This window comes from Peromyscus leucopus, chromosome 5, assembly GCF_004664715.2.
Source record: "Peromyscus leucopus breed LL Stock chromosome 5, UCI_PerLeu_2.1, whole genome shotgun sequence".
Taxonomy (NCBI): domain Eukaryota; kingdom Metazoa; phylum Chordata; class Mammalia; order Rodentia; family Cricetidae; genus Peromyscus; species Peromyscus leucopus.
Genome location: NC_051067.1, coordinates 128,130,782 through 128,156,319, shown reverse-complemented (window position 1 = coordinate 128,156,319; position 25,538 = coordinate 128,130,782). Strand labels below are relative to the sequence as shown.

At 48.7% G+C, this 25,538-nt stretch overlaps 1 protein-coding gene across 1 annotated transcript in view; it reads right to left on the bottom strand.

The window, feature by feature from the left end:
• The window catches only part of Disc1 (DISC1 scaffold protein), a 207,416-nt gene that overhangs the window by 48,348 nt on the left and 133,530 nt on the right, over positions 1–25,538 (bottom strand). The window contains exon 10 of the mRNA XM_028889789.2: positions 973–1,033. Within this exon, the coding sequence (XP_028745622.1) occupies positions 973–1,033 (61 nt within the window). The remainder of the gene's footprint in view (positions 1–972; positions 1,034–25,538) is intronic.

The following is a 25,538-nucleotide window of genomic DNA, read 5'->3' as shown; positions in this document are numbered from 1 at the left end:
GAGGAGAGAGGCGTGTCAGGATGCCCCCTCCCAGCACATGGCAGGCCAGATCCAAGCCTGAGCTACCTGGGTACACTCCTGATAGCTACTCTCTGCTGACCAGCTCTGCCACAGCTTTCTCCAGGTCTAGGGGTGGCAAGGTCAGTTGGTGGGTGGAACGGACTTGGCTTGCAACCTGAGGCTAAGCCCACACCCTCGGGATGAATGCCTGGCCCTGCACCCCGAAGGGAGAAGCCTCTGCACTGTCCCAGCAGACAAAGGTTTAAGGCAAATCTATTCCAAAGCCACTTAACAATTTCCAAAATAGTAGCAAGATGTTTCCATAAAACCAAACTGGCTGCCAGGGAGGAAAAGCGCAGACTACATTGTCGAACTTGTTCCCTTAATTAGGACCAGATCCCACTGGCTGGGGTTTATTTCCAGAAGTAGACATCCCCGAAAACCAGAAACAGCTTGACGTGCTGCTGCGTCGCTAATGCTTCTCCAATCTGAATTCCTAATTGGGTTTAAAAAGGAAAAAAAAAAAAGCAACCAGGAATTTTCACGCTGGTTTTGATTCGGGATTCAAAACAGAACCTACAATGTACATTCCTACATTGTTCTGTGCATAAACCGGTTCACAGTCCTTAAGACCCCTTCAGAGCTTACACAGAAAGGAAAAGCAAACCGCAGCATGAATTCTCAACTCAGTATCCCAGAGAGGCTTTTCTCATTCCGAGATGTGAAAACTGCCCTGCGTTCTCGCCAAGATGCGTTTAAACATTCTAATCTATTTGCTTTGTCAAGGGGGAGCCCGGGCGAGGAGACGTTGGAACAGCACCTGCTCCTTCCCCTGGGGGACGCAGAGGGCGTTTTCCTGCTTTTCTTTGTTAACCTACTGTAGAGATTGACTGGCCCTGTCTCTTGCCTTACTGAACTCCAATAAAGCAAGCAGCTCGACCCCGGAGTCTGCAGGGCCCAACACCTCCTTACCTGCGCAGCCGACCCTCCAGGACTTCCATGTACTTCACGGTGTTCGCCTTCACACTTGCTTCTGCAAGACAAAACCCAATGTGAGTGCCACTGTAGCCCAAACGGAGGGAAAACCACAGCCGCTCATTGAAGAGCTGAAAACAAAGGATCGTGGTCAAGGCTCTAATAATAACAGCATGTTGTGTTTGGAAAGTCCTCGAGTCCATCCGAGCGGCTGCCCGGAGCCATGCGCTGGAAGCATGCAGAGGCTCCAATTGTCTCTGCAGTTAGAATCAGACACAGGCAATGTCACTGGGCCACCCTGACTTACACTTTACAGGTAGCTCACTGTCAGCCCATCGCTGTGTGTGACAACACCTTCCTTCCAAAATACAGTCTCTATTAATCAAACCTGGTATGCACTCATGTTTATAAATAATGTGGGCTGTCAAACTAATACTCCATTAACTAAATTAGATACTAAATGCTAGATTCCCCATTATGGTTTAGATGTGAAATGTCCTCCAGAGGACACTGTGTTGAATGTTTCACCACCAGCTTTCAGAAGTGGGTCACTGGGGGCCAGCTCTGAAGGTGGCATCTGCTTCTGGGTCCACCCTGAGCTTTCTTCTTCCTGACCCACCAAGGTATGAGGATCTGCCACCTCGTGCTCACTCTGCTATTGAGCGTCCGTAAACGGAAGTATGTTGCCAAGGATGGGCCTTGAAAACACTATCTGCCTTTGCTTCAGCCTACCCAAGATGACTACGGACACAGCCATCTCGCCTTCCCTGCCTGCCCCACTGTGGTGATATTTTGTCTGTGCTCTAACAAATGAAGCTTGCCTGGAGATCAGAGTGCGGAGCTAGTCACTAGGGGCCAGGCAGTGGTGGCGCACACCTTTAATCCCAGCACTTGGGATCTCACACCTTTAATCCCAGCACTTGGGATCTCACGCCTTTGATCCCAGCACTTGGGAGGAGGAAACAGGATGTAAAGGCGTTAGATTCCCTGGAGCTAGAGTTACAGACAGTTATGAGCTGCCATGTGGGTGCTGGGAATTGAACCGGGGGTCCTCTGGAAAAACAGCCAGTGCTCTTAACTGCTGAGCCGTCTCTGCAGCCCTGACCTTGGGCTCTTGATAGGGGAGAGGCATGAAGTACTTCTCCACTTGCCAACTGAATTCAATACTCAGATTATGCTATTAGAATGGATTTCAAATAATTAGTTTAATGAATCCAAATGAAGTGGAAACTGATTGGTAACTGAATATAGTAAATTTGTGTATGCCATGAACATTGGTCAGTGCTACAGGTGTTTACCTAGATCTCATTTCATGTAAGGCACGGTACTTAGTACTCTGTGTGTGTGTGTGTGTGTATGTGTGTGTGTGTATGTGTGTGTGTATGTGTGTGTGTGTGTGTATGTGTATGTGTGTGTGTATGTGTGTGTGTGTGTATATGTGTGTGTGTGTGTGTGTGTGTGTGTGTGTGTGTTGCCCAGAGGCAGACATCGGGTGTCTCCCTCAGTCACTCTCCATCTCACTCTTTGAGATAGGGTCTTTCACCGAGCCTGGAGCTGACTGATCTGGCTGGCCAGGCGGGCAGCCAGCCTCAGGGATCATCCCTTTGCTGGGATGACAAGCACGCATCACCACACCAAGCTTTTAAATGGTGCTGGGGGTTGAACTCAGCTCTTCATGCTTTCCCAGCAGGCACTTCGCCACCTGAGCCATCTCCACAGCTCCCCATACTATTTAACTATAAAAAGGATCCAGCACTGAGGGACCCAGCGGGGCCAATGCAAACAGTGGCTTTCGTGTAGCCAACAAGCTAAGAATAGTTGCTTTTTAAATATAGGATCTCACTATGTAGAAGCCTGGCTGTCCTGGAACTTGCTCTATGGACCAGGCTGGCCTCAAACTCATAGAAATCTTCCTGCCTCCACCTTCTTAGTGCTAGGATTAAAGACATGTGTCACAATGCCCAGCTGTTATAACATTTTCTAAAAACACATTTGTTTTTATGTATATGTTTGCCTGCGTGTGTGTGTGTGTGTGTGTGTGTGTGTGTGTGTGTGTATTACCACATGCATGTTAGTACATTTTTAAAAGCTGAAAAAGCTTTCATGTGGATGCAGCCACCCCCCTTCCCAAATAACACAAGTGACATTTGGCCTATTTTTGCAAAGGAAGCTATCAGATTTCAATGATCGACTTCAATGATCGACACTCAGGCACCAATTTAGCCAAAATTACCTTCCATTTAGTAAAAATTTTCAGGAAGAAGATGAGAAAACAAAGGAAAAACTGGAATCCTGACAAATTTCAAATATCCAAGGCTCTAGCCGCCCTCCAGGTTTGTTTGGAAAGTTAAACCATGTGTAAAAATGAGGTGTGAACCCAGCAACTCAAAAGCGCCAGGGACGCCAGAAGTTGAGGGAGATGATCTCGCAGCCATTCTGTCTTGGCAAATGAAATGGAACACAACTGTGCAGGGCCTTGAATGCTGGGAGGATCCTTCCTACAAAGCTGTTCTGCACACATCTCATTTCACACTCAAAGGCAGGAAGTCAGCACCTTCATGAGCCATCTCCCCAGCCTCAATATTTTAATGTCCATATTCATCTTGGTTCACTCTTCCAAGCCAAGTGAGTCATGTCTATGGTTGCACAGGGCTCCACTGCCTCTTCATATCTGTTTAGCCACAGATTCAATGCTGCAATGGTATATGACAGTTCTGGCTGGACAGGGCTCTTGAGAGAGAATCCCGAAGCTGGAAGCATTTCACCCTCCCAGGTTGCTAGGTATTTCTTACAGAGTTCCAGAGCCAGAAGCCAATAAACACATCACCAAATAGAGTCACTGAGCATTGCAAGGGGTTGATCAGTTTGAGGCTGCTAATTAACCTCTCTTTTCCTCTAATGAGAAGATTTACAGAGAGAAAGGAAAACTAATGGATGTGGGTCCTGGAGAATGAAGATGTATTAACAGAAAGGGCTTCTCTTTGGGGTTCCAGCTAACACAGCTGCCACACAAGAGCCTGTGTTGGCACCATGGGCACGACATCACCCTGGGCTCAGGAAAGTCGGGCTATTCAGAACTGGCCAAAGTGCAGAGTCGGATAACTGTGAGTGCTCTGTTGTAGTGCTCAACACCAAACTCCCACCATCCCAGGCTCGGGGAACTCCACAGGAGAGAGGGGAGAAAGAATGCAAGATGGGCAGGAGAGCCGTGACATGCTGACTTCTGGATATGGCATGGTTGTTGCACACATCCGCTCCTGGTAGCTATTGTTACCCACCCAAGGCATGCCCAAGATCAAGCCAGACAAAATCCCAGTATGAACAGGGAAGGGGCCCCCCAGGCCCCACCCATACTGGAGGAGCTATTGTCAAGTGAGGGCTGTTGAGGGAAGAGGAAGAGGAGAGCCGCTCTCCTTTGGGGATGCGGCCACTGGTAGATCGCTTATGCTCCAGCGGACATATTCACGTACATATGGGCGGTGTTAACTAGACTCAGGGAGTTATTAATAATATGAAACCAGGACAAAGAGGGGATTGGGGCACCAAAGGGAGCTGAAGGGAGGTAAGAGGTGGGTGGCTATGACCCATATACATTGTATAAATTTATGGAATGTTCACAGGATAAAAAAATATTGTTACAAAAGAAAAGAAAGCAAAACCAATCGAGCTGGTGATAGGAGCTGTCATACGGTGACCATGGAGGCAAGAGTGAGCCTCAGAGAGAACCGCTCCAGGCAGCAGTTCTGGGTTCCTCGGGGATGGAGGCGAGGCCTCAGGCCTAGTTAAGTGGGGATAGTTAAAAGAGATTGGGGGGTGGGGACTGAGCTGAGCGAGAGGTCTTAGAGGGTACAGGAGTAGGTGTGGGTCATTGCACATACAGTAAGATTTGCAGCCTTGAATAATGCACAATGTCAGCTCATTTTACTTTCCTGGAAATTTCCGAGTCATTTTCCCTGAGCTTGCACCATGATTATTTGGTGGAGCACGTGATCATACACACAAGTATGATGGGTCACTAGAGGACACAGTCTGTCTGGCAGGACAGGCTCTATGTCCCCATCGTGGCTGCCACAGCCATACATGGAAGTGGGTGTAAGGCCAGATTCACTCTTGCGGGTTTCTCTGGGGCAGGTGAGTGAGACACTGTACATGACCTCACATCATAAGCAGCATTAAGACCAGCAGTATGGGAGCCGGGCGGTGGTGGCGCACGCCTTTAATCCCAGCACTCGGGAGGCAGAGGCAGGAGGATCTCTGTGAGTTCAAGGCCAGCCTGGGCTACCAAGTGAGTTCCAGGAAAGGCGCAAAACTACACAGAGAAACCCTGTCTCGAAAAACCAAAAAAAAAAAAAAGACCAGCAGTATGAAAACATCCTCAGAGTAGAGCAGGGTAAATGTTACTCTGGCACCTTCTTGTCCGGGAAGGAAGAACAATCAACATCCACATGCCAGCTTTCAGTCCACCTTGTGGGACGGACGGTGGAAGGCTGATGTGCCAGATGTCCCTGTGCCCAGTGTACACCTCACGACAATACTGACCATCTGATACTCATGGCTGAGAAGTGGCTGAGGTGGAAGGGGAACAGCAGGACGGGAAGGAGCCTCTGGAGGTCAGAGAACTGCTGTGCGCTTTGGCTGTGCAGAGGATAAAGCCTGAGCCCCATCCGCCGTGCTTGTCACCAGCTAATTGGGTATCACATGACGTGGTTGAGTCCCACTTTCCCAGATCCACCAGCTTCCTGCATGCCATCTCCTGATGCCCTTCAAGCACACAGCCTGATGTCAACAGGAGTCAATGACAAAGCCAAAGCCAAATGCTCACAGGATGCAGAACAGGTCAGGAAATGCTAACGCTCTCAGCAATAAGCAGCCTCACTCCAGCCCCACGCGCATCCTAGCCAAATGTTCTCTTGATGGAAAGACCGGCTGCCTGCCCTCCATCCCTGCTGACAGCAGCAGGTTCCTGGGTTTGCTTTTCTGCATCCTAGTGCATTTGAATGGAGAAGTTGTGACCTGGAGATTAATTTACAGTATTTCAAAAGTTGCTTAGAATGCTGATTTATTTACCTTGCCTAGCAGCATATATCTGATAATATACACTTTCACTCTTTAATTCCTTTTCTTCTGTCAACCACAAATGTAGGCATGCATGTGTGCACACACAGGCATGGCAGATGTGACCACAAGCATGCATGCTCATGTGCTTACATATAAAAGTGCATGCTTCATGCACACATACGTGCTTATACACTTGTAAGCATGCAAACACACTCATATTCACATATGCATCCGGATATATGCTGTCATGTGTACATGTATGCTCATGTGCACTATGTGAGTGTGCAGCCATGTGCACACACAAATGTAATTCTCTTCATTCCCTTTTAACAGACAGATCAAGGAATGCAATCTGCACCTTTCTTTTGAAATGGAAAACTATCTTAAAATATTTGCTATGGAAAAGCAAATCCGCATTTGATCCTCTTAGGCTAAGGAAAGCAAGCCCACCCCGGGCGTTGGCAGGACACTTCCTGCGCATCATTATTTCGTTGAATCCTCACAGTGCTGCTCTAAATCCCTTTGAGGACAGGGATTTAAGGCCCAGGGGAGCTGTTTTGAGGAGAAAATGAAAAAAAAAAAAAATTCTACCCCAGCTTAGTGACAAACCAAAGCCCAGGCTTTACTGTGTACCGGGCTCCTGCCCAGCTGCCAAGAAGCACAACAGTGGACTTCACTGGAAGAATTCTAACTTCACAGAGGGAAATCCTGCTGTTCTGCTAGCAGGGTTGCCATATAGATACACTGCTTGGTGCTCTGTCCGCAAACCCCCCCCCCAGGAGGGGGGGCAGGGAGTGGGGGTTGTTGGCGGTGTCCAGCAATACTGGTAAGAAAACAGGACAGGATGCCTAGGCTAGGGGGATGGCTCCATTAATACTGTGCTTACTACACAAGCTGAGACCTGAGTCTCATCCCCAGCATCCACGTTAAAACCCTATAAGCGGTGTCACACACTTGTAACCCCAACACTGGGGACACTGAGACAGGTGAATCCTGGTCCCTGCTGGTCAGCCAGCCTGGCTTAATCTATGAGCTCCAGGCCAAGGGGAAACTCTGTCTCAAAACATGAGGTGGGCAGCTCCTAAAGAAGGACACCTGAAGTTATTGTCTGGCCTCTACATGTACACACACACACACACACACACACACACACCCCTGTGTGGACAAAGCGCAGCAACATGGGAAACCAGGCCCCATGTACTCCCACATCAGCTGTGGGAGGCACTTTGCAACTGTCTCTACAGGTAAGTAGCCCGACCCTGAGGCTTCTTACACCGGCAGGCCTCAGCAAGATGGAGCTTCTGAACACTGCCAGCTGTTCTACTCTCAACAGCCTGTTCCAGCTGTGCCTACTACCGACCTACAGACACAGTCCCCATGGAACAAGCTGCCCCTTTCCCTGGATATCAAGCACTGGTACTAAGCAACAACCACAGCTAGGTACTGTGACCCCACTGGTACTGACACTATGTTCTCACAGGGGAATAATTATAAGAAAGGATGTAGTTCTCAGAGCACTGACGACCAGTCAAGGAAACAGACACCAGCACAGACTCTGGCTACAAAGCCATCAGCAATGAGTAAATGGAGGACAGAGGAGCCCAGACTGACAGCCTGAGGTTGACAGTGGGACTACATAGAGTCCCCAAAAAGCAAGGCCCAGAACTGATACCATAAGAAGGGTCCCAGCTGAGACTGCATCTGTCCTTTGGTATCTGCAGCAGGCTGCATCCACGGCTCCCCAAGGATGCTGGAGACCCAAGTGAAATGGTGCCACATCTGCACATAGCAAATACACACCCTCCTGTCCTCCTTAAACCGCCTCTGCATCACTTCATCCCGAACAGTGTCCATGCCATAGGGACTGCTGTTTTACGTGTTGTATAAGGAAAAACAACAATGGGAAAGGTCAGAATATGCTCACCATAAACACCATTTTTAAAAATGCTCATTCACCTAAAGTTGTTTGAATCTGTGAATGCAGAAACGATGGATGTGGAGGGTCAACTATGCACACAAAACAGACAGGGACACAGGGCCAAGTATGACAGGAGTCAGAGGGGGTTCAAAAACCCCACCATCAGACACTAAAACATCAAAACCAGCACACTGCAAGCCCCTGTGCCCCTGCTTGGAGTGGGTTACTGGAAGCTCTGACCACAGTCTGGCTGACAGCACTGCCCTTGGATGGGAGTACTGCTGGTCTCTGAGAGTGAGTGAGCCTTCCCAGAGTTGGTTCTTCCAAGAACAGTATGTTATAAACAGAAACCTAGCCCCTCAGTTCCTCTCCGATGTCCTTCTGGTCCCAAAATGCAATCTCTTCCCCCAGAGACTCTTGACATTGGGAAGCCATGGGCCATGAAGTTCTCACCAATGGCTGGACCCATGGGCTGCTCAGTCTTGGACTTCCAGCCTCCAAAACCACGAATCAGTAGACCTCTTTTCTTCATCCACCTCAGACACTCATCACAGCAACAGAAAGCGGCTCTCATGTTGGTTTACAGATCCTCATAGAAATCAGAATGAATCAGCTTTATGTGTAAGATGCACAGACCCTCCTCACCTCTGCCAGGCTATGACAAAGACCAAAGGAATCAGCCAAAGCCAACCCACAGACACGTGATCCCTCCAACCAAGGGGAAGGTGGGGTCAGAATAACAAGCACCTGGATTCTAAAAGAAAACTGTGCCCCCGCCCCCGCCCCAGCCACTGGATGTCATGTGTCCTGAGTCACATAGACAGCAGGCTCACAGCATCTCACCCTACCATGCTCAGGGATGTGAATAAGAAAACCCCAACACGACAGCTAAAGCACCTGGGAGTTTAACATACATGCTATGGCAAAAAGCAAAGACTAGGGACTGGGACAATGACTCCATGAGTAAAGTGTCTGCCATGCAAGTATGAGAACAGCAATAACAACTGCAAACCCAGCACTGGGGAGGCCAAGACAGGCAGATTCCTGGGGCTTAGTGGCCATCCAGCCTAGCCTAATTGGTGAGCTCCAGGTTCAGTGAGAGACCCTGTCTCAAAAAATAAAAGGAGGCTGGAGTGAAGAGTGATTGAGGAAGACATCTTAGGTCAACCTCTGACCAACACATACACACAGGTGCATATATAGTCACAAAGACCAAAGCCAAAATCACACAGGTACACACACACACACACACACACACACACACACACACACACAGAGGCAAGCAAAGAGTAAACTGATAAATATTCCACATACACCTTATAAAGATCATGCCCCAGGTGAGTCTGTGCGCCTCTCTGGTGGCCCTGTCTGAACCCATTTCCCACCTGTGGCAGAGCCAGAGGAGCAGATCAGCTGGGAGGCAAGATGGAGGCTAGCACGCTCACTGCATCGCACACATGCAGCCCGTGGTCCCCACTGCAAGAGCAGAGGGGAGCCGCAATATCAGGCTGAATCTCATTTTCAGCCCCTCAATTCAAAAATCACATTTGGGATTCTGCTAAAATGGAAACTGGAAAACACACAACAGTCCTCAGCATCCCACTAGCTTACATCTGGGCTCCCTCCCTCCTTCTCCCCCCTCCCCCTTCCTTCTTTCCCTCTCCTGCCCACCCTCAGGAGCACAAGGTCCATGAGAATTTAAAAATAGCCTAACAGATTTCAAATGGAGTACACTAAATGGGTCCATTTTCCACGCCTTTCATTTTACATTATACACTGGTTGTCTGGAAGCACATGGCGTAAGTGAGAAGGATACGACATTTAAAATCTAATTTTCAAAAATTGGGTCCTAAGGCAGAACAGTGAAATGCATTTACACGTAGAGTCGCGCCTGCAAATCGATACTGGCAGAGCAAGTGCCCGCTCGCTCGTCTGACAGCCCGGCCTGAACTCACCAAGCCACAGAAGCCAATTCACTCCCTCGGCAGGTGTCTGCCGAGGCCCTGCTAGGTGCCAGGTGGCTCGCCTGGCGCCCCGTTGTCCATGTGCTGCAAGTTCGTGGCCTTGAGGACCTTGTGCACTGATGAGGGAGCTGCATGGTTAAAGGTTTACCACATGGGGGAGATGGGGAGGGAGAGAAGCCGGTATGGAAAAGCCAGTGAGCACCCAGAAAAACAGTTTCCGTGGCAGTAGGGGACAGGTGAAGGAGAAGCATGGCCTTTAACCAAGAAAGGAACAGCAGCCAAGAGGTCATCTGGAAGAGCAGAGGGGCATGCGGAGGGTGGACGTGGGAATGTGAGCATCCGGGCTAACCTAGGAAAGTGACGACAGAAGGACGCACAAGAAATGAAGGGGAGGTAAGCAGAGGGCACGGATGTGTTAAGTCCCCTGTGGGAGTGTGACTTTGTCCAACAAACCACGAAGTCATTCAAGGGTTTCCTGCAGGAGAACGGCCCGGCTGCTCCTGATCCAGTGTGGTGCACACTGGATTGTGGCTGGGCAGGATTAGATCTACTGAGCATTCAGGCAGGGCTGCAGGAGTCTGGGATTTGACAGTGTGCGGAAGGCACATGTCTGGTTCAATGATACGAATACAGCCATCTTGGTTGCTAACCTCCACATCTACCCCTGAGTGACCTTGGTCAATTTTCCCCACATAGGGAAAAACTTTTTGTTCACCAGCAAATTGTAAACACGAAACCCTGACAGAAATACCTGGAGCTTTGCAACCCACCCTGGAGGCAGGGGAGCTCTGAGACAAGGCAGGTACATCCCACCCTGTAGGAAGCTACTTCTGTCCTCCTTCTGACTAAGTCACACCCAGGACCCCAGGTCCTGTGCCATCTTCAGGATCATGCATTTGTCAGTGAGTGCCCAATAAACTATATTCTGCAATCCTGGATCCATCTGTCTTGAATCTCACATCGCCATGAGTTGGTACCTCACACACTAGAACCAAGCTGGTCCAGAACAGGTGGCTTTATAGGCAAAGCTAGTTTAGAAATAGAACTGGCAGGCTGTGGCGCTAGACTGGACTGGTCCACACACTCAACAATTACAACAATAATGGAAACTAGCATGAATTTCTGATGCTTGTCATCTATGCTGTTAGAATGCATCTAGCAGAACAGGTGTGAGCCATTATTCCATGAGTGGACACCGGTAACAAGCAAAAGAAGTTAATGACTGCGCCGTGTGGCAGATGCTCAGAGTACATGCACTGGGGGCAAGCTGCCCATTTTAAGAAGACAGTCAGGGACACACACTGAGATAGTGGAGGTGAGATTACACAGACAGACAGACAGGAAAGGCATCCATTGGCCCTTCTCTTTGCCATGGCCAAATGGCAGCGGAAGAAGAAAGCCAGAGAAGACCTGAAGGGAGAAAGCCAATGTGTGGACTCAAATGTATGCTTAGGCATTTGTATTAGGGACTCGTTGCTCTGACCAAATACAGGAGAAAACACAATGTCTGAGAGGAAAGTTTTAATTCGGCTTACGACTTAAGAGGGTAGTGCTCATCATGATGGGAAGGTATGACAGGGTTCATGGAGTTGGAAGCAGGTGGCTGGGACTCCTCACATCTCAGTGGAGCCAGAAGCAGAAAAAAAAAAAAATGGAACAGCAGCAGACATCTGACTTTTCCCACTTTTCCTTTTTCTTCAGCCAGGAGCCCAGCACATGGGATAGCGCTGCCACATTCGGGACAAGTCTTCCTTCTCCCATCTCCAAAGCCAGCATGGCTCACACTTCCAACTTCACCAACTCCTCTACCTCGTCTCTCCTGTGGCCAGCCTGAGAAAGCACTCCACATCAGTCACCCACATCCACCTGGAGAATCCAGGATGTGTTCCCTATTTCAAGATCCATAAGACCCTTGTGTATGCAGAGTCGCTTGGCCTTACAGCAGAATGTTATCACTGGTCCTGAAGATTAAGACGTGGACATCCTAGGACCATTATTCGGTCGATCACTCTGGACAGGTGGAATGAAAAAGCAGATGGATACGGAATCCCCACACATGGAAACTTTAAAAGATGGGTGTATCCCTTACATTTCTCATTGCTTTGACACAATGTCGGGCAAAAGCTACTTAGTGAAGTAGTTTATTTGGACTCCTAGCTCCAGGCAGGGAAGTCATGGCGGCACAAGCGCTGGTCACGTGCTCACAATCAGGAAGCGGAGAGAGGCAGTGCTGATGCTGAGCTTGCTTCATCAGCCCATGGGATAGTGCTGCCTGCACTTAGAGTGGGTCTTCACACCTCAACTAATTCCACCAGGAAACTCCTTCACGGGTGTGCCCAGAGGCTTGTCTCCTAGGTGACTCTGTGTCACACTGGCAATCAGTATTAACCATCATAGTGGGCAAAGAAGAGGAGTTGGCACAGAGAATACGGTGATGAGACGTAGCAAAGCCAGAAGGGTGTCTCGCTGGCCAGTGGAGAGTACAGTATCCTAAAGCCTGCAAAGACTCAGGGGTAGCCAGGAGGGTTGGAAAAGGGTCACCTGGATTTTAGAATAAAAAGGGGACTTAAAAGAGGCTCAGTAGGCAACTGTTCTTGCTGTGAAAGCAACATCCTCAGCACACATTAAAAGTCAGGCATGGCTGTGTGCACATATATTTCCAGTGTTGGGGGCTGGAGACGGGCAGATCCTAGGAGCTTGCTGGCCAGCAAGCCTAGGCAAAACAGCAAACTTCAGGTCCAGCAAGACCCTGTCTCAAAAAAATAAGGTGAAGAATAGTACGGGAAGACATCTGACATCATTCTCTGGCCTCTGCATATGTCCATACTTGCACGGACAGAAGGATGGACGCGCTCGCGCGCGCGCACACACACACACACACACACACACACACACACACACACAAGACTTGAGGGCTAGGAGGTGGCTCGGTAGGTAGAGAACTTGCTGCACATGCATGAGGCCTGGGTCTGGATCCTCAGCACTCACATAACAGCTGGGCACAGCAGCACACATCTGTGACCCGAGTGCTGAGGGTGAGGGGCAGAGACAGGTGGATCCCTAAAGCTCATTGGTCAGCCAGCCAGCCAAACTGGTGAGATCCTATCTCAAAAAATAAGGCAAACAGAGACTGAGGACACCTGACACGGATCTCTGGATGTTCACATACCACATACACACACGCACAGGCGCACATGTAAGTACACACACATATAAGTACATGCAAGCAATACATGTAAGATTATTGATGATCCACAGCCACACTCACAGTCAAATGCACACATGTTCAGGAATTTCTAATAGGCTACTGTGCCCCTGTCCTGGCAACTCCCCCACCCTATGGAAGCTGGGCTCTCCTCCCTCACAAAGCCTTTCCGGCCTTCAAGGAGGCCCTCGAAGCCTCTACCCACAGCCCTGACAGCCCACAGCCTACCCACCTCTCCCAGGACCAGCTGCAGGGTTAACCCAGGAGACATTTTGACAGTGTAGCTGCAGCAGGGCATCAGAACTTCCGTAGCTCAGCAGGCATGACCTCCCTCTTGCTAGACGAAACCAAGCTTCCTGTGTACCAGGAGCAGACAGCCAATCCTTCCCTCGCAGTACACTGAGACAGATTTCCCCCAGTAATCCAAAGCACTCAAGGCCGACAGAAAACCCAGTCTCCAGCCCCACAGTGCCTGATATTTGTTTTAGGTATTTAAAATACATTAGGCTTGACACCAAAGTGGCTAATAAGTTAATGTCCCAGGTACCGAGGAGGAGGTAAGTATGAAATTATTGGCTTAAAATGATCCCAGTGAAACCATTGCTTCTAACAAGATCATAAAATGCATTTTCTCAGTGAGCCATATATAACTGGCTTGATGATATAATAAAATGGGGATACAGGCTTAATGGAAGATGGAGTTAGACTGTAGATTAAGGTGCAGTTTGTGCCTGACATTGCCACATCTGGGCAGTGTCTCTTGGCTGATGGCCTTTCCACCAAAGGGCCCAGAGATAAGTGTGCCATTTCTGCTTATCACAGGGACACGAGATAAACACAGAGCTGATAACTGATAATGCCTTTGACCAACAAGGGGAGAAACAGGAAGTGGAAAGTCAAGTTTTGATTCCACAGATGGGACTGGAAAGATTCCGTCACTGCCTTCAAGTCCTGTGGTCTGAAGGGGACCTCATGCCAAGAGACTGTGGCAACAAATTAGCTTTGCTTCTGTTTCGTATTTTTGTTTTTGAAACAGGCCCTCTGTAGCCCAGGCTGGCCTTGAATTTGCTATGTAGCTGAGGATGACCTTGATCCTCCTGCCTCCATCTCACAGGTGCTAGGAATACACACATAGACCACACAACACTCAGTTTCTGCCGTGCTGGTGGTCAATCCCAGGGCTTTGTGTATGCTAGGCAAGCACTCTACCAAAGGAGCCACATGCCCAGTCCCATTTTTCTTCGACACGAGAAACGGATATTGAAATTCCTGTGGGCTTGATCTTAGTTGCAGGTGATGAGATTGAGAGCACACAGGCAGTGACCTCAGCCACTACCCTGCTTAGCTTTGTCCATTTGATGGGCGTTAAGGAGACTTTTTCAGGAGTCTCAACCAAGGAACTGCCCCAAACAGTCTGGCCTGTGGCCATGTCTGGGAGGGATTGACTTGATTCATCGATACAGGCACTGTATTCAGATGTCCTGAAATCTCTTTAGCACATCTCTCTTTGTCTGACTTAGAAGGAGTCCCCTATGGCGCAGGGCACTCAGGGCTATGTGGTCTATCTCTAGCTCAGGCCTATCGTGAGCTCCCAGGGGCTCCACTGCCCGCCCTTTCCCTCAGAGGTCATCAAGCCACTCTCTAAGTCAACTCCATGAAGACACACTTCCAGGGTGTGCTGGCTCCTTGTAGGGGGTGGGGAGCAGGACACCTCCCCAGCCTCCTTGCCATCAGTTTCCCATCTGATCCCAGTGAAGACCCTCTCTCTCTGTGGGTAACAATGTCACAGACAGTCCACTCCTGGGAGAAGCCCAGCAGCAGCAGGCTACAGAAGAGGAGCGCTGCACTTTAGGAAGGAGATTGAACACACAGATTAGCATCTCCGCACCTCGTGTACTGCTCTGAAAACCAGGGCAGTACCCTTCCACTCCCACAGGAGTCTAGGAGATCTATGTTCCTCACAACAGTTAACAATGGCCATTGCTGCTAGACTGACTCTCCTCATTTTACATCATCAACATCAGCATGGAGATGACGACCGAGGGACATTAACCTCCATTTCACACTTTGTTACACAGGAGTCTTCTAACAGGAGCACAGATTGAGCTTAATTTCTGAAGCAACTCAATAGAGGCTCACCAGGGTGGAGGCACAGGCATGGTGTGACTTCTCTCGGGCTGCAAGAGGAGTGAGCTTGAATTGCGGGACACAGATCTTGTTAGACACACCCAGTATGGGATGCGTGACTGTTCATTTAGGAATCATCCATGGCCTAAGGCACTCCTCCGCCTTGGAAGGCGGAGCAAACAGGCATCACAACAGTAGCAGAGGGAAGGCTGCGTGCTACACAATCCTGGCAATGCCATGCATCCCAGCTACAAGGCAGATGGTACCACTGAGGCACGGGGGAAGGGCAGAGCCTTTGAAATAAGACAATCGAGAGTCAAACCAACCCAACCCCTCTGGCAGGCACATTACCCGGCTTCAGATCCACTTCTTACCTGTGCAGGAAAGTTAAGTACGCCCAAATGTGAACAGCAGCAGAGAAACCACCCAGCTCCCATGGACACACAGAAGCACACAGACTAAGTCCAAGCAGAGAGAATTTCATAGCAGAACTGGGTGATCTACCTACTGCCATTAGCTCCTTGTGTGACCCCAATATGCCACCAAGCTTTTCTGACCTCTGGTTTCTTATCTGGGAGAATTAAATCACATGATCTCAGAGGTGCCAGTGGGTCGGATACCAATGAAAGGGAAGTCATATTGGGAACATTCTGTCAGCTTATTTCCTAAAAGTCCCACACACACATGCACTTTCCACCCGCCCCCTTCCAGTGACAATGATAGCAACAGGCAAAGTTGATCTCAGATACTCAGCTTGTCCTGGGACCCAAGGTTTCCAGCAACTTTGGACATGCGGCTAGACTTCCATAGCTACTGCGCCTCCATGCTGGACACCTCTGCTAACAGCAGTCACCTCTCTCATCCAGGTACCCAGCTAAGTTAGCAACCATTTCAGCAGCTCTGTCCTCCTCAGGTGCTGTTGTAGAATATTTAAAGATTTGTTACGTTCTTTCATGCTGTGGAATATTTGTTTAATGATGTAAAGATGTGTTGCATTCTTTTATGTTGCATTTGTTTAACTCTGTAAAACTGTGTTACTGTGCCTGCCTAAAACACCTGATTGGTCTAATAAAGAGATGAACATCCAATAGCTTAGCAAGAGAAGGATGGGGGGGGAGCTGCCAGGCAGAGAGAATAGAAGGAGAAAAAGAAGAAAAGGAGAGGAGCAAGAAAAGGAGGAGGAGAGAGGACACCAGGGGCCAGCCACCTAGCTACACAGGAAGCCATGAAGTAAGAAGTAAAGAAAGGTATATAGAATAGAGAAAGATAAAATCCCAGAGGCAAAAGGTAGATGGGATAATTTAAGTTAAGAAAAGCTGGCTAGAAATAAGCCAAGCTAAGGCCAGGCATTCATAAGGAAGAATAAGTCTCCATGGGATTATTTGGGAGCTGGGTGGCAGGCCCCCCAAAGAGCAAAGAGTCAAAAAACAACTACAAAGTGTCCCCTACACAGAACAAGACCTGAGAAAATGGGCAATATATTTGAACTTAGTCAAAACCCAAGAAACAATGAGACCTGGGAGATCAGCAGCAACGCTCTATCCAAGGGCATATGAAAGAGAAGGTGATGTGTCTGCTTCTAAAACAGTGTTGCTGAACTCAAGAGAAAACCTGGAATGGCCCTCCAGTCACTTCCTTCCTCCTCTTGGCGTGTATGCCTTCTGGAGCCGCTCTCCTTGGCTCGGCTTCCTTGAGCCTCCCTGGGTTTCCTGGCCAGGATCAGCTGCGGAACAGGCTCCAAATCCATCTGCCTGCTTGCTCTGAGCACTTTCCCATGGAGCCTCTGACAAGCTCAGGACTTGCACGTTTTCAGAGCAGGCGTGTCTGTGCCCTGTGGTGGGGCAGTGCCACCAGGTGCCCACAGAGCCTGGGAAGGGCTGTTCTAAGGCAAGCAGAGACCACACAGCACAGATGGCTTCAGCCATCCTCACCATCTGGGGTTAAAAGTGCATTCTCTGGGCCGTGAGGCTGTATTGTGATGGGGACTACTTGGGGACAGGATTTCCATATTTTGTCTGGAGAGGGTGGGAAGGGAGGTGACAAGAACAGCGGTACTCCTGTGGGCCCGGCTCCAGGAAGTGGAGTCCATTTACAGATGAGGACACAGCCTCTGTGGGGAGGACACCTGAGAGAAAACAGCCAGTCACAGCGAGGCTGTGACTTTCACAGGATTTACCGAACCCAATAGCCTCTTGAGCTGCTGTGGTGGATCGCGTCTGTCATCCCAGCACTAGGAAAGCTAAGGTATGAGAATAGAAACGTGTCCAAGGTCAGCTGAGGTTACATCGTGTGTCCCAGGGCATTCAGAGGTACAGAATGAGAAACTGCCCCCTGAAAGAGCAATACTGGACCAAATACACCAACAGAGCCTCCAATAGGATCAGAACGGCATCTCAGGAACGTGGCGTGGAACATTCATTAAGTATCTGCATTCTTTACTTTTCTGTTTGCTGTGACAAAATGCCTAAGAGTTTGGGCATATTTGCCCCATGACTGGCACAGTGACAGGCTCCTCCAGACCAGAGAACATTGGCAGTGTGGACAAATGGATGAGGGCTTGTAGGGACGTTAGCTTTACAAAGAAACAGTCTATGCCACAGAAGAGTGACATGGGTCTCCTAATCCCTGTGGCATCAGACACAATACCAGGACAGAACAGAAATGCAGGGTATGACAAAGTCCTGGCCACCCTGACTACTGTGCATGGGGACACTGAAGTAGCAGGTTATACAAATATCTGTCTCCAAAAGAGTAATAATAATAACCCGACAACTGTGCCCTCAAAGGACCCTAACCCAGATCTGTGCAGAGGTGCATCCTCCTTTGGAGCAGGGCTGGTTTTATTAATATAAATGGGTAAAAATGGCAGCCATGTGGACCGCACTACGGTAAGGCTGGAAATTCAGACAGGGAAGGAGAAGGCCAAACCTTGTGTGTCAAAGAAAAGAAAGTTCCTCTGTAGCTGGAGAAAAACCAAGTCAGAAGGAGCCTCCACACAGCACTGTCTTCCAAAGCTTTGGGTTGGCTGAAAAGAAACTCCAGACATCCACTCATGGGGAAGCGCCAGGCCTAGAAGCACTGTGGCTCTCCAGAAGCCCAAGGAAGAATTCCAGGAAGCAGACAGACTCCTGAGAAAAATGCACGAAGCCCGTGAGGACAATGCCACATCCCCTTGGGACAGTCTCAGTCCTCTGAGGTGGCCTTGCTCAAAGAGGTCATGGCTGGAGTCTGAGAGCTGAGTTTGCTCTTGACTGCTCTCCTCCTCCACATCCAAATCCTTAGGAAGTTCAGTGGATGAATAAATCTCTGGCCTGCATTTGAGTCCCAGGAGCTTCCTCTCATTTTGTTCCCCACGCTTCCCGCTTCCCTCCTAGCCTGTTAGAGGGCCCTTCCGGCCCCGCCCTTCCTTCAGCCCTAAGGTTTATACTGAAAATCTAGCCAGTGAAACTCCAGCTTATCTGCATACTGGGCCCAGGTACGGACAGGATGGGCTGGGGCCAATCTTCAAGAGGCTGTGCAACCCAAGCCAACTTGTAAGATCAGCCTCTTTGTACCTTGTGGTCAGGGAGTCACTGTGGAGAAGGGACACAGGGTGAAGACGGCTTGTGGAGAGCAGCCTTCTTCACCCCTGGCCAAGGTGCTGCTCTTACATGTGAGCCGGCATTCTGCATCCACCCACCCTGAAGTTTACATTCAGCATTTCCCATGAGTACTAGTGCCCTGTGCAGACCTGTTTTCCACATGCCTTGCACTGCAGACAGCCTATTGGCATCTAAGGTACTAGTTCTCTCAATGCCGAATGTGCCTCCTGTTCCCTTAAGTATATCCAAAGCAAAGTGTGAAGAAGGAAGAGTTCCCATTTTTCCAGAAAGTAGCTGACAGTGATGATTTGGGGCTGAGAATGTTTCTGAACATGCAACAGGTAGGTCTCCATGGCAACAACCAGTCCTGCCCTGATAGTCACTGTGTGGCAGTTGTGATGGCCAGTATCCACTGAGGGTCAGTTGTTTAAGGCTGTTGTAGCAAAGTACCACATAGGGGGCTGGGAGATGGTTCAGCTGATGGGGAGATAGCTCAGTAGGAAAAGCATTTGCCTGAGGACCAGGGTTCTACCCCCAAGAACCTCCATTAAAAAAAAAAAAAGCCAGGCCTGGTGGTGTATGCTTGCAATGCCAGCAATGGGGAGGCAGAGACAGGTGGCTCTCTAGGGTTCTAAGCCAGCCAGCCCTGTGTAGTCAGTGAGTTCCAGGTCAGGGAATGGCCTGTTTGAACAAACAAGGTAGACAGCATCCTGAAGAATGACCCCCAAGACTGACCTCTGGCCTCTACATATACATACTCACATATGTACATGCATGTATATCACACACACATACATTGACCTCTACTTGTACATACACACATCTGTATGCACACACGAAACGGTGACTATGGAGGCCCAGCCCCTCATAGTCCCCTCCCAGGGTTTGGGAAGAATCTACAACCAGCTGATAATTTAATCTTTGATGATAAATGAATCTATATACACGAAACTCCTTAGTCCATACACTTTATAATTCTGAGTCAGTTCTCTCTATACACAGCTTCTATTCTGCTCTCATGCCTAGCTCCTTCCTTGAAAGATTTCTCTCTGCCTTTATCTGCTGTCCCTTCTAAGTTCTATCTTAATTCTGCCTCATCTAGGTCCTTCTCATTTTGTTCTTACCCATTTCACTCTTCCCCATTGGGCTCTTTCTCATCTTCCATCTCATCCTCAAGTTCTCTAGTCAAAATCCTCCTTATCCCTCTCAGTTCTTCATCTTCAAGTTCTCTAGGGTATTCAGTTATAAACCCAAGCAATAGCAATCCTCCCCCTCCAACCAGGTCACCAGGCTTGAATTCCTACAAGGTCATAAAGGCAGGTAAGAGTTTTCCTCAGGCAGTGACTGTTAGAATTTCTTTCTTTCTCTCTCTCTTTCTTTTTTAAGATTGATTTATTTATTGTGTATACAGTGTTCTGCCTGCATACCAGAAGAGGGCATCAGATCTCATTATGGGTGCTTGTGAGCCACCATGTGGTTGCTGGGAATTGAACTCAGGACCTCTTGAAGAGCAGCCAGTGCTCTTAACCTCTGAGCCATCTCTCCAGGCAGGATTTCTTTTACAACCCAAAAAGGGAGTGGTTAAAGGAGGAGGTCAGCTAGTATATCAAAAAGGGAATTTATGTGCTCAATCTACATTCCTAGAAGTGGTTAGGTAAGAAGTTAGGGGTCTATAATATTAGTAAGCCTGTATAAGAAAGGAGGGTCTCAGCTTAAATTGTACAAGAAAGAAAGCTATCTGCCTGACCTAGGAGACGGGCGTTGTTTCCATAAGGGTGTTACCTTAGTTCAGGAGATCATTTGGCCTTGGATGCTTGATAGGTATTTTAGATAAATACACTGTTAGGAGTTCTTGGAAGCACACAAGAAAATCACTTTAGGAACCAGCCAATATATATACAAAAGCTAAAACATACCAAGACTTCTTCAGCCATGGCTTGACCTTCAGAAAAGTCCTTGACTTTTCCACATAGTAGCTTCTGTGATAGTAGCTGGGTTCCATTACATTTTCCTGTGGCTTGCAACACCACGCACAAAATATCATAATTTGAGTGGCTTAAAAACAAAATAAATTATCCAGGCATGGTGGCCCACACCTTTAGTCTCAGCACTTGGAAGGCAGAAGCAGGCAGATCTCTGAGTTTGAGGCCAGCCTGGTCTACATAGTAAATTCCAAGGCAGTTGAAACTATATAGAGAGACCCTGCCTCAAACAACAAACAAAAAACATTAATTCATTCTCTCACAAGCCCAAAGTCAAGGTGCTGGTAGAGAGGATCCTCAGGGAGGTTCATGGGAACCCATCCCAAGCCACCCCCTGCCTCAAACACTGCCAACATGTCACTCCTCGGCTTGGAGAGGCATCTCTACCCTTTCTTTCCCCCATCCTCATGTGTCATTGTTCTCTGTGTCTGAGATCCCACTCTCTCCCCTCTTTTTTGTTTTGTTTAGTTTCCCCCCCCCCCCCAGACAGATGTAGTGGTGAACATTTGTAGTTCTAACACTGGGTAGGAGGGACAGAGACAGACAGATCCCAGGGCCTGCTCTCCAGCCAGCTGAGCCTAGTTGGTGAGTTCCTGGCCAGCAAGAAATGCTGTCTTAAAGAAAACAAGGTAGAGCCAGGCGGTGGTGGCGCACGCCTTTAATCCCAGCACTCGGGAGGCAGAGCCAGGCAGATCTCTGTGAGTTCGAAGCCAGCCTGGGCTACCAAGTGAGTTCCAGGAAAGGCGCAAAGCTACACAGAGAAACCTTGTCTCGAAAAACCAAAAGGAAGGAAGGAAGGAAGGAAGGAAGGAAGGAAGGAAGGAAGGAAGGAAGGAAGGAAGGAAGGAAGGAAGAAAGAAAGAAAGAAAGAAAGGAAAAGAAGAGAAAAAAGAAAGAAAGAAAGAAAGAAAGAAAGAAAGAAAGAAAGAAAGAAAGAAAGAAAGAAAGAAAGAAAGAAAGAAAGAAAGAAAGAAAAAGGTAGATGTGATGAAGAGCACTTTGCTTCTCTTCTGATTTTAAGGGGAAATGTACCAGGCTGCCCCATAATCACTGCCACCACCACCACCACCACCACCACCACCACAGACCAGTTTAATTCATCCACAAGCAGTGAGGATCCAGAGAGGCACCCAGAGAGCAAATAGCTGAACACACCTTGCACAAAAAAAAAAAAAAAAAAAAAAAAAACAACCAAGTTTTCAGATGCTGCAAAAAAGCCAAAAGTTGTCACAGAAAAGAGCAAAAGGAAAAGATTTAGTCATGTTGTGGACGTGGAAGAAGTATATCTGCCATGCTCTATGAAGCTTATGTGTGGCACCAACTGGCCTAGTCAGTTCTGGGGTGGGGGATATAAACAATTCTCCCTGTCACCCAGGCAGGAGGAGAGGAGGGAAGGATGATGAAAGGCACCCCTGCTCACAAAGAGGAGACACAGGGACAAGGACATTATCAGCTGGCGATTATTCCAAGCCCTTCGTAAATGCTGGCAGAGGCCCTGCCTTTCAAAAAGCATCCTGCCCACTCTGATGGAAATCCCCTCGGCTTTCAAGCTTCACCTCTAATTTCGCCGTCTCTCTGAAGCCTGGTGAGAACACCCACTCACACTTCAGGCTCTCTCTTGCACACCTTGTGTGGCCTGAGCCCACCCCATGGTTCACAAGCCGATGGTGTAAGATCCTGAGTCCCACATGAATCAGCGATGCCCCAGGGGCCGGCACTGCCCTCATCCCCATGTCACTCATGGAACCTGAGAGAAAAGCCGTACACTTTGAAACTTTGTGGAGAAAGTTTTCTACAGTCTTCCAACGCCATCAGGAGATGGTGCTTCAGTCCCAGTCACAGAATCTCTGGCACGGGGGTGAATGCCCAGTGCCACACTTGTGGTACTTCACGTCTTCCGTCATTCACATCAAAGCTGTGAGGAGAGCGGCAGCAGCTGTTAGGAAACCACAGCCCTAAGTCCAGGCTCAACCTGGCCATGAGGAACCTTTTCTCCCCCAAGCCACATAGAAGCTTCTGAAAAACTCAAATTCTTGTTCAGCAAAACTGGGGAAATGCAGCCTATTGTGGTGAGTAAGGACTGTCCCCATGGGCTCGTGTATTTGAACACTGGTCCTCGTCGGTGGTGCTGATTACGGAGGCCACAGAGCTTTCAGGATGGGATGCCTTGATGGAGGGAGCATGTTAACTAGGGGGCATCCTCAACCCACTTCTCCTTCACAATCTCTGCTTCATGCTTGCCGTCGAGGATGTGAGCTCTCAGGGTTCTGTTCCTGCCGCCATGCATGCCTGCCGCCATGCCTCTCCACCACAATGGACTCTCATCCCTCTGGAACTGTAAGCCAAAATAAACTCTTCCTTCTACAGGTTAAGTTGGTTACTTTACTGAGAGTATTTTATCACAGGAACAGGAAAGTCGCCAACACACAGTTCATTGTTGAAGGGAGGTCAAGGCAGGAACACAAGCAGCTAATCACATTGTGCCATAGTCAAGACAGGAACACAAGCAGCTAATCACATTGTGTCCATAGTCAAGACAGAGAGAAACAAATGTACCCGTGCTGCCTGCTTGCTTAGTCACTTGCTTGCTCTCACCTAGTTTTCTCCTCTCTTATACTAGTCAGGATCCCCCGCCTAGGGAATGGTGCTGCCCACGGAGGATTGGGTCATCCTACTCAGTTAATCAAGGCAATCCCCCAAAGACACACCAATAGACCAATCTGGATAATGTCTCATTAAGATCCTTCCCAAGTGATTCTAGCCTTTGTCAAGTTGACAATTAAAACCAACCACAACACACACACACACACACACACACACACACACACACACACACAGCAGAGGTGTAAGGACACCTGCTCTATATTCACACAAACCACACATTACTGTGAGGGTTATTGATTGGGAATTTGGCAGGATCTAGAACCATCTTGGAGACAAACTTCTAGGCATACCTGCAAGGGAGTTTCTGGATTATACTAACTGCGATGGGAAGACCCACCCTAAATGTGGACAGCAAATTCTATGGGCTGGGATTCCAGACTGAGTGAAAAGGAGGAAGAGAGCTGAGTGCCAGTATTCACCTGCTTCTGCTTCCTGACTGTGGATACAATGTGACCAGCTACCGAGCTCCTGCTATCGGGTCCTCCCCACCTAGATGGACTCTCAAACTCTCAATTTCAGGAGGTGGTGGTGCAGGCCTTTATTCCCAGCACTCAGGAGGCAGAAGCAAGAGAATCTCTTGAGTTCAAGGTCAGCCTGGTCTACAGAGTGAATTCCAGAACAGCCAGGACTACACGGAGAAACTCTGTCTCAAAACCACCCCCCCCAAAAAACAAAATCCACACCTCTCTTCCTTCCTTAAGTTGCTTAAGTAATCTGTCACAGCAAGAAGAAAAGCAGCTAACGCAATCACCATAAGCCAACTTCTCTAACATAACAATGACCTGCAATGACTTTCTGGCAGGTGTTTCAAGTCCTCTCCAGGAACCTGTGGGTTTGACACGCCCTTTATTTCACTGGAGAGGCTGCTGGGGCCTTGTGGGGCAGGGTAGGACAGCTTCCTCCAGGGCTGGAGGGGGTCACTGTGCACCACTTCGAGCCGCACTCCATACACGCTGACTCTGTGGAGATGGATCCACTAAGAGTTCCTTGTGTTTCGTGTTAAAAAGGAAAAATCAATTCCAGGGGTGTCAGTCTTGTGAAGAATCATCTTGGTGAAGGCAGAAATTGATTGAAAATAAAATGAGTCAGCGGCATCATACCATCGTCTGCTTCCTCTTCTCGAGGCCAGCATCACCGCCTGGGGAATACGTGCCTTGCACACTAGGTGTGTAAATCCACTATCCACAGTCAGCATTCTGCTCTCTGGGAAGCAGCCAATCAGAACATGTTCTGAGGAAAGGGGAGGGATCCTTCACCAGAAAGACCCACAGCCCGAGTCAACCACCACCCAGGTCCTGCTGCTCTGCTCTGGTTCGGCTCTTGTAGGCTGAGGCTGAGCTCGCACTTAAAAAGGACAACTGTTGCGGTTTGGAGGCAGCTCAAGTGTGTCCTCTGGGGATTCCTGGGTTGAAATTTAATCCCCATCGTGAAGTATGAGGGAGTGGAAATTTAATCTGACTGCAGTGTTTAGAGTTGAGCTGTTGGGAGATGTGTACTATTGGGTATCAGTAATAAGTGCAAAACCCCATGATTGAATCCTGGTGGCTTTATAAGACAGAGGGGAAAACTGCATATTTTTCTCTTCCCACAACATTCTGAGTCACTTTGGGACTCTGTCAGGAGGAAGGTCACCACTAGTACCTTGTACCTGCAGAACTATGAACCCCAGCAAACTTTTCTTTTCTTATAACTTCATCTGTGATAGTGTATCATCACCACCAGAAATATGGAAGGTCAAGGGCTACAGTCTCCTCCCAAATATGGAATGCTCCTGGGTACAGCAAACAGCAGTTCGGTCTGAACTCCAAAGGGCCCTACAACTGGTGAGACAGGCAGGCCGTCAGCTTCTGCTTTGCACACTCCACTCCCCTGAGCCACTGTGGTGTCCATAACTAGTGAAATCACCAGCAAAGTCAATTGCGTTTACTCCATAAGTGAGAATTTGCAGATAAGCCCTTGGGTATGTGCAATGCGTGTGTGTTTACATTCATGTGTGTGCAAGTGCATGTATGTGTCCGTGCACGTGTGCGCGGAGACCAGAGGTTGACATCAGGTATCTTCCCC